This window comes from Triticum urartu, chromosome 5A (assembly GCF_056163025.1).
Source record: "Triticum urartu cultivar PI428250 chromosome 5A, HENAU_Tu73, whole genome shotgun sequence".
Classification (NCBI taxonomy): domain Eukaryota; kingdom Viridiplantae; phylum Streptophyta; class Magnoliopsida; order Poales; family Poaceae; genus Triticum; species Triticum urartu.
This window is the reverse complement of record NC_141877.1, coordinates 174,123,857-174,133,621: the sequence shown is the minus strand read 5'-3', so window position 1 is coordinate 174,133,621 and position 9,765 is coordinate 174,123,857. Positions and strand designations below refer to the sequence as shown.

The following is a 9,765-nucleotide window of genomic DNA, read 5'->3' as shown; positions in this document are numbered from 1 at the left end:
TCATTGGAATATACAAACCAAGTTCTATAACGAAAAATTTCCACTACTATATGAAAGTGATATCATAGGAGACTCTCTATATGAAGAACATGGTGCTACTTTGAAGCACAAGTGTGGAAAAAGGATAGTAGCATTGTCCCTTCTCTCTTTTTCTCTCATTTTTTTTATTTGGGCCTTCTTTCTTTCTTTTTTCTTTTTGGCCTCTTTTCCTTTTTTCGTCCGGAGTCTCATCCCGACTTGTGGGGAAATCAAAGTCTCCATCATCCTTTCCTCACTTGGGACAATGCTCTAATAATGATGATCATCACACTTTATTTACTTACAACTCAAGAATTATAACTCAATACTTAGAACAAAATATTACTCTATGTGAATGCCTCCGGCGGTGTACCGGGATGTGTAATGATGCATGAGTGACACGTATGAAGAATTATGAACGGTGGCTTTGCCATAAATACGATGTCAACTACATGATCATGCAAGCAATATGACAATGATGAAGCGTGTCATAATAACGGAACAGTGGAAAGTTGCATGGCAATATATCTCGGAATGACTATGAAAATGCCATAATAGGTAGGTATGATGGCTGTTTTGAGGAAGGTATATGGTGGGTTTATGGTGCCGGCGAAAGTTGCGCGATACTAGAGAGGCTAGCAACGGTGGAAGGGTAAGAGTGCGTATAATCCATGGACTCAACATTAGTCATAAAGAACTCACATACTTATTGCAAAGATCTATTAGTTATCGAAACAAAGTACTACGCACATGCTCCTAGGGGGATAGATTGGTAGAAAAAGACCATCACTCATCCCCGACCGCCACTCATAAAGAAGACAATTAATAAATAAATCATGCTCCGACTTCATCACATAACGGTTCACCATACGTGCATGCTATGGTAATCACAAACCTTAACACAAGAATTTCTCAAATTCACAACTACTCAACTAGCATGACTCTAATATCACCATCTCCATATCTCAAAACAATTATCAAGTATCAAACTTCTCATAATATTCAATGCACTTGTATGAAAGTTTTTATATTAAGGCAAATTTCCATGTTATTCTAAAGGACTCTCAAAATAATATAAGTGAATCATGAGAGAACAATAGTTTCTATAAAACAAAACCACCGCCGTGCTATAAAAGATATAAGTGAAGCACTAGAGCAAAAACTATATAGCTCAAAAGATATAAATAAATCACATAAAATATTGAACATATAAAGGATGAGCTAGTGCGCCCAACTAGCGGCACCTGCCACGTCTCCTTTTATTCGCAGTGTCGAGAGCAGAGCCAGTGAACGAGCGAAACAAAACCAGCTACGCGTCCGTCTCACCTAGACCACCTCTCGTCCCCGCACCCACCCCCAATCCGCCGCCTCCTTTCCTCCCCCAGTCCCCACCTCTGCTCCTCCTCCTCCCCTAATCACCCCCATCGCCTCCTCCATCTCCACTTCTGGTCGGGGCGCCGCCTCCTCTCCACCTCGTGCCCCCCTCCTCCCACTCCGCCACCTCCACTCCGCTGCACCCAGCCGCTCCGAGGACCATCGATGAGGCGAGGAGAGCGGTGCCATCGGACCCGCCGACCCGGAGCCCGCGCCCTCCTGACCAAGCACCGTACGCCTCCTCCCCCGTCCCCGGCCACGCCGGCCGCCATCGCATCATCGCACGTGAGCAACCTCTCTCCCCGGCTTCCTGCCTTCTCTCTCGTGGCCGTCTCTGGTAGGCTAGGGTTTCTCTCCGGGATGGGGATGCCTTAGTTGGTTTCTTTTTCTTCATATATGTAGTTAGATCTTAGATGTGCTGCCATCTTGCTGTAGGCAGTGGAATTTCCCCTGTAGTCTAGAAACTTTGGTTTCTGTATTATTTTTTAGGAGTTGCAAAATGTGATCTTTGGACAAGGGAGTGATGGTTAGCCCTTAGCAGTCTTAAATTCTAGATCACTTCAATTGATAATTGCTTCATTAATGTGATTTTTTTCTTGTTTGACATAATCCCACACTTTAGGATCTGGCAAGAATTAATTGGATTATAGTCTAGGTCTGGTCGTGCGTTAAATGGCGAAGGGGCCGCCCACAAGGCACTAGGTCCAATTTCATCGAAATGCTACATCTAACTACTGCCTACTCCACTTGTTCACATACAGTTTTTTGCTTTTCTCGGCATTTTTGCGTGGCTCTCTTTTTATGGCCAGCTTGACAATTTGCTCTTGAAGGAGTCGTTCAACTCAGAAAGAACAAAGAATGTTCATGTCAACCTTGGTTTTTTCTACAGTAGTTGGTAATCACTCTGAACAATAGTAGATCGGTAAAGCCAATAGTAGTTAGTTTGAGGATGCTTTTATATTTCCTACAATAGTTCATTCCAATTGTTCTTAGTTTTTACTGTAGTTGTTAATTTGATTACCTATTTTACAAGAAATAACAATCATTCATATATGCCATCTTATTCTTATGCAATAATCTAAAATCTATATTGTCATACCAGGTCTCCTGTTTTCAGTGGCCATAACTATAACTACAGTTTTAACTGATGTGATTAAGGATGGTGTTGGTCGGCCACGTCCAGATTCCTTTTGGCACTGTTTTCCTGACAGAGTATCTTTAATGTGCTCACCTTGGGCTGTTGCTTCTTTGTGCTCATCCATAGCAATACTATTCTCATTAGCTCATCCATGGCAATACTATTCTATGCACTAATCGGCAATGACACAACTACACATAGCGAGTACTAGAAAGCATGATAATGTTTTAGGGCATTTTTCTACTTTGTGCAAGAAATTTAATTTGATGGATATGACCTGTTCTCTCTTGATTATGTGTGGATTTTAATACACAGTTATTTCTGTACAAGGCAACTTGATTGACACTGTTTTGTTATTTCTATGTGTAGAAAATGCGAGCTCGGCTGATGGATTGCATACTATTTGGCTGAGTTGTTTTGTTCTAAAGATACAATCGAGCTGAAGACTTCTTTTGTATGGAAATTCACTATGGAAACCGAAATAATGGTACTCTGCACAACCGTTGACTTTCTTGCATCGGTTCTTCATTCTATAAGTCACACCTTTTCTATTTGGTAAAAGAAGAGTGAGCTCATGCTTGAACTCCCACCATATATGTTAACACTTGGATACTGTATCAAACCTCTGATCGTTTATAGTTTTCCCTTGCATTGCCTCCTTTAACTCTTCAGCTGGACCTTTGAAAAGAATGCTTTTTTGGTTATATAATTTATTATGTTTTGTTTCGTTGTCGAGAGGTAGAATGTAAAGTAGGCTGCTATTTTCATTCTATTCATATGCAGATATTTGATATAAGTGAATATATACCTTTTGGTAGGTGAATGTGCTCTCCATTAATATCACTGATATATTTGAACTTCAGAGAAGGATATCTATGACATTTTGTTTTGGGTTTTTGAACAAAAGAGTGTTGTAAGTGTATCGTTAAGAGGATGAAGCAGCAAAATTACCAATTTAGCAGGATGTGGCTGATACGTACAGAGTGGCTTTACTTAGGTCTGGTGTTACTACTATTTCTTTCATTGTAAAACTGCAGTGCGGCAAAGTTTATAGATTTATCAACCATGCTTTTGGTGCCAGTAGTTTTGACTGTAGCTGTTGTGCAACTCCGTGTGTCTGTGATCTATTGTTTAAATATAACATAACATTCTGAAATTGTTAGTTGTTCTCTATGTATGAGAAATCATGAAAGAACTGTCTGCTAGGGGTAAATAATCTTTTCCGCTGTTTGATAAAACAGTTAGGCCGCTACCCTCTCATATATTTTTATTCTTTATTGAAGAAATTCCTAGCCTTGAATACTATTTTCTCCATGGTTTTTATGTTGTGCATTCTACAATGCAGGATACTGAATCAACAGTTACACGGAAGTTTGATGATGTGTGAGTAGCAGAAACTGAAAGAATAAGCATTAGTCCTCTGAGAAGAGGTTGACATTATATGCCCCTTCAGGTAATCAATTTGCGTCTTTAATCTTTCCGTGTTTTTCTTTTGTTTTTTTCTTTAAAATAGAAAAATAGAATAACGACAGCCTAGCTAATTCCATTTTTTGTGCATGATATATTTTGATCTCAAATGCATTTCAATGGCTCGATGTTCCATTTAATCCTTTTTTGCCATGTATCTTCCATTTAGACATACTAGATGACCAACTTTTCATAAACTAATAACCAAGGAAACTTATTTTAACAGTTGCAGCAGTACCTACTAATATTTTCCAATAAATTATGCATGATATGTATCTTCCATTTTATTAATTACCAAAAAATGAGGATAACAATGGACACCCCAAACAATATCTCTGAATCTTAATTGTTCATCCTTAATGCTTGAATGTTCCACATGATGTTTGCTGGTAGAAAGATTCAAGCATATATGCACTTGGAATGCCTTGGTAATTGATGATTTTGCCATTTGGAGCCCACTTAGGATGCTTTGGTAATTAGCAAAATGAAACTGTTCAAGCAAAATCATTTTATCATTAACACTCTTGGCATTCTCTTGCATCCAAAGGGACCAATGATTTTGCCATTTGGGAGCTCATGCTTATGGTTAGTTGTATAGCTATAATCTCTCTGTACATGCACTTTTTCCTTAGAGAATTAGAATCATTTGTTCCTGGTAGTCTCATTGTACTTGTTCATTTGTTCCTCTGGTTTTTTCTTCTCGGGTTGCTTTATTCCATATTTTGCTCATGTGCTGCAGTGCTCGCTTTTGTCTTCCCCTAATGTTCATCGTCTCAAGGCTACTGGCCTAGGAGTAGTCATATGCAAGTTCTGGCTATCGCCCCTATCCTCTTTCCTGCAGGTATGCAGGAATCTCTTATCCAGATTCTAGCTATACATCCTTTACTATGACAATCTCGTGCTATACTACAGAGTGTACTCTTTATATAGCTACTAATTTCGTAATGTTGTTCGCTGATTGCTCGTTGCTATCTTCGCTTCATATGGTCGCCGGCTGGACACTTGCTGCTATCTTTGATTCATAAAGCACACTATATTGCCTTTATTTTACATGTAAATGTAAATGTTGACAAGTATATTATTCTGGTTGTTGAGTCAGTCTATTGATAATAGTTAATGTGCGCTGATTCTTATTCTCTCAATTCCTCTGAAGTCTGTACTTCCTGCTCAATTTGCAGTGCATGATGAGAGAGATATGGCGAGGGAGGTGGCGAGGAAGTCGTTGGTGATCTTGAAGAATGGCAAGACGCCGAGCGATGCACCGCTGCACCAACTGCCCAAGACGCCGAGCGACGCGCAGCTGCTGCCGCTGCCCAAGAAGATGACAAGCACAAATGATGGTTTGATCTGTGTGTAGTTGCATTGTTTATTTCTTAATCAGTGGAGATCATTTTTATTAATTATTTTGACACGACCCCTATGCTTTCTGTCAAGAGATTGTTTTTGTACTTGCCTATTTATTATTATCTACCATTTTTAAATCTTCTGCAGCATAGCATGTGCAGTACTATACTCCTATTATGCAAAGACTTCGGGAGGATTAGCAGTTTCAAATTCTACTATCGAGTTGTTTTCTCTTTTTGAATTACAAATGCCTACCCAAGGTGTTATTTTCTCGCATCCTAACCTTTTAAGATAATATTCAGATGAACTTCTGGATGCAACGTCCTGGGCATGTGCTTTCGAGCAATATTTGAATAAAGATACCGGCATTTTTTGTTTCCATTTCCAGCACATCTTACTCTAACCAATCCTATTACTATTTGTGTTCCTAAAATTTCCACTAAAGCGTGAGACGAGCGATGGTGGGGGTGTCGAGCTGCGATGAGGTGCCGCTCAGGTGCGAGATTTCCACTAATTTTCTATATTGCTTATTTATGCATTTGAGACCATAACTTTCCACTTTAGCTCATAAACTGGATGTCAAAATAGAGTTTTCCCACTTCATATCTATGTTGTCTTATTAGTAAAATGGAGTTTGTTTTATAGCTGATGCTTAATATGCTTTATCGACTGGTGAATGCTCAACTTTGGCTCATAAACTGGATGGCAAATGCTAATTCTGATGGGGCTTTTGCCACTTATTGTTTTATGGTTGTCTAGACAGATGATGGCATGCTTCTTTCTTGCTAATTTTCAATTCTTTTGTACATGGTCCCTCAGCTACTTATGCTTTGCTAGACAATGAGAGTATGTAGATAGCATGTATGGTTTTTACATTGTTTTGCGCAGGTTGAGATGCATCACATGATGTTTTCCTTTTACATTTATGAGTATTACAGAGTTCTTTCTTTTTCCACAAGGGGCGGTAGCTGTGCCATTTGATTCGAAGGACAAAAAGTTGATCACAAAGGGGTAGCATTCAGGATATATACACACAGAAGAGTATAGAACCAAATTATATGATGTAATTGACCATTATTTCTATTAACTTCTCTTATACACAATGTTCACGAGTTCATGTACTAAGTACATTTTATTGTGTCACTTGTGTTTACTTTTTTCCAATGCAAGTTTACAGCTACTTGGAGTTTCTAATTGTAGACTCAACTATCTTGACCTACCGATGATCTAATTTGTGGCATTATTACCTTAAGAAAATATTTGCATTCAATTTACTTTATATATGAGGGGTATAAGTTCTTACCAAATGTACTCAAATATACGGTTATTAAGAAAATGCTAATATTTTCAACACAAACATGGTTTTAAACAGGTCTTTACGCCATTTGGTGCAACTGGTCATCTAGTTCTAATAAATTTCAGATCATTTGAGTCTCTCTTAAAAGGTGTGTACAGCAAGGATGATTGTGGTAAATTAAAAAGTAAAGACTCAAATCATACAAGACGCTCCAAGCAAAACACATATCATGTGGTGAATAAAAATATAGCTGCAAGTAAAGTTATCGATAGACGAAGACGAAAGAGAGGATGCCTTCCGGGGTATCCACAAGCTTAGCTTTTTTGGTTTACTTGAATTTTACCTTGGGGTGCCATGGGCATCCCCAAGCTTAGGCTTTTTCCACTCTTTGTTCCATAATCCATCAAATCTTTATCCAAAACTTGAAAACTTCACAACACAAAACTCAAGATAGAAAATCTCGTGAGCTCCGTTAGCGAAAGAAAACAAAACACCACTTCAAGGTACTGTAATGAACTCATTATTTACTTATATTGGTGTTAAACCTACTGTATTCCAACTTCTCTATGGTTTATAAACTCTTTTACTAGCCATAGATTCATCAAAATAGGCAAATAATACAAGAAAAACAGAATTTGTCAAAAACAGAACAGTCTGTAGTAATCTGTAGCTAACGCAACTTATGGAACCCCAACAATTCTAAAATAAATTTCTGGACATGAGGAGTTTATATATTAATCATCTGCAAAAATAATTAACTAAATATTACCTTCCAAATAAAAATGGCAGCAATTCTCGTGTGTGCTAAAGTTTCTGTTTTTTATAGCAAGATTAAACAGACTTTCCCCAAGTCTTCCCAACGGTTCTTCTTGGCACAAACACTAATTAAACACAAAAAACACAACAAAAATAGAGGATAGATAAATTATTTATTACTAAACAGGAGCAAAAGGCAAGGAATAAAAATAAAATTGGGTTGCCTCCCAACAAGCGCTATTGTTTAACGCCCCTAGCTAGGCATAAAAGTGAAGATAGATCTAGGTATTGCCATCTTTGGTAGACAATCCATAAGTGGATCTCATAATAGATTCATATGGTAATTTAATTTTATTTCAAGGGAAGTTTTACATGCCTTTCGTTAACGTAAATTGGAATCTAATATTCCCTTCCTTCATATCAATAATTGCACCAATCGTTTTAAGGAAAGGTCTACCAAGAATAGTAGAACATGAAGGATTGCAATCTATATCAAGAACAATGAAATCTACAGGCACATAGTTCCTATTTTCAACAATAAGAACATCATTAATTCTTCCCATAGGTTTCTTAATAGTGGAATCCGCAAGGTGCAAGTTTAAAGAACAATCATCAAAATCACGGAAACCTAACAAATCACACAAAGTTTTTGGAATCGTGGAAACACTAGCACCCAAATCACACAAAGCATAGCACCCATGATCTTTAATTTTAAAATTTATTGTAGGTTACCACTCGTCATAAAGTTTTCTAGGGATAGAAACTTCCAACTCAAGTTTTTCTTCATAAGATTGCATCAAAGCATCAACGATATGTTTAGTAAAAGGTTTATTTTGACTATAAGCATGAGAAGAATTTAGCACGGATTGCAAGAAGGAAATACAATCTATCAAAGAGCAATTATCATAATTAAATTTCTTGAAATCCAAAATAGTGGGTTCATTGATATTTAAAGTTTTGACCTCTTCAATCCCACTTTTAACAATTTTTGCATCAAGATCTAAAAACTCCGAATTTTTGGAATGCCTTCTAGGTAAAGGTGGCTCATCTTCAGTCCCATCATTATCAAGATTCATATTGCAAAATAAAGATTTAATAGGAGACACATCAATAACTTTTAGATCTTCATCTTTATTATCATTAAAACTAGAAGAACACACTTTCACAAAGCAATCTTTCTTAGCACGCATCCTAGCGGTTCTTTCTTTGCACTCGTCAATGGAAATTCTCATGGCCTTGAGAGACTCATTGATATCATGCTTAGGTGTAATAGATATAAGTTTCAAAGAATCAACATCAAGAGAAATCCTATCAACGTTCCTAGCCAATTCATCAATCTTAAGTAATTTTTCTTCAATCAAAGCATTGGAACTCTTTTGCGAAGTAATAAATTCTTTAATACTAGATTCAAAATCAGAGGGAATCTTATTAAAATTTCCATAAGAATTGTTGTAGGAATTACCATAATTATTAGAGGAATTACTAGGAAACGGCCTAGAATTAAAATTACCTCTATAGGCGTTGTTACCAAAATTGTTCCTACCAACAAAATTCACATCCATAGATTCATTATTATTCTCAATCAAAGTAGACAAAGGCATATAATTAGGATCAGCAGGAGCACTCTTATTAGAAAACAATTTCATAAGTTCATCCATCTTTCCACTCAAAACATTAATCTCTTCAATTGCATGTACTTTTTTATTAGTAGATCGTTCGGTGTGCCATTGAGAATAATTAACCATAATATTATCTAGGAGTTTAGTAGCTTCTCCTAAAGTGATTTCCATAAAAGTGCATCCTGCGCCGAATCTAAAAGATTTCTAGAAGCAAAATTCAATCCGGCATAAAAGTTTTATATAATCATCCAAAGATTCAAACCATGTGTAGGGCAATTACGTATCATTAATTTCATCCTCTCCCAAGATTGTGAAACATGTTCATGATCAAGTTGCTTAAAATTCATAATATCGTTTCTAAGAGAGATGCTCTTAGTGGGAGGAAAATACTTAGAGATAAAAGCATCTTTGCACTTATTCCATGAATCAATACTATTTTTAGGCAAAGACGAAAACCAAGCTTTAGCACGATCTCTAAGCAAAAACAGAAATAGCTTCAATTTAACAATATCAATATCCACATCTTTCTTCTATTGCATATCACATAAATCAACAAAGTTGTTTAGATGGGTAGCGGCATCTTCACTAGGAAGACCGGTGAATTGATCTTTCATGACAAGATTCAACAAAGCAGCATTAATTTCACAAGATTTAGCATCGGTAAGAGGAGCAGTCGGAGTGCTAAGAAAATCATTGTTGTTGGTATTGGCAAAGTCACACAATTTAGTATTATCTTGAGCCATCATGACAAG

General features: G+C 37.1%; 1 protein-coding gene across 1 annotated transcript; it reads left to right on the top strand.

The window, feature by feature from the left end:
• Positions 1-1,345: 1,345 nt before the first annotated feature.
• LOC125508225 (uncharacterized) lies at positions 1,346-6,484 on the top strand. The gene is made up of 4 exons (XM_087525753.1): positions 1,346-1,677; positions 2,900-3,983; positions 4,737-4,838; positions 5,151-6,484. Exons 2-4 carry the CDS (start codon positions 3,972-3,974, stop codon positions 5,352-5,354), a joined length of 318 nt encoding a protein of 105 aa, XP_087381879.1. The 5' UTR covers positions 1,346-1,677; positions 2,900-3,971; the 3' UTR covers positions 5,355-6,484.
• The last annotated feature ends 3,281 nt before the right edge of the window (positions 6,485-9,765 follow it).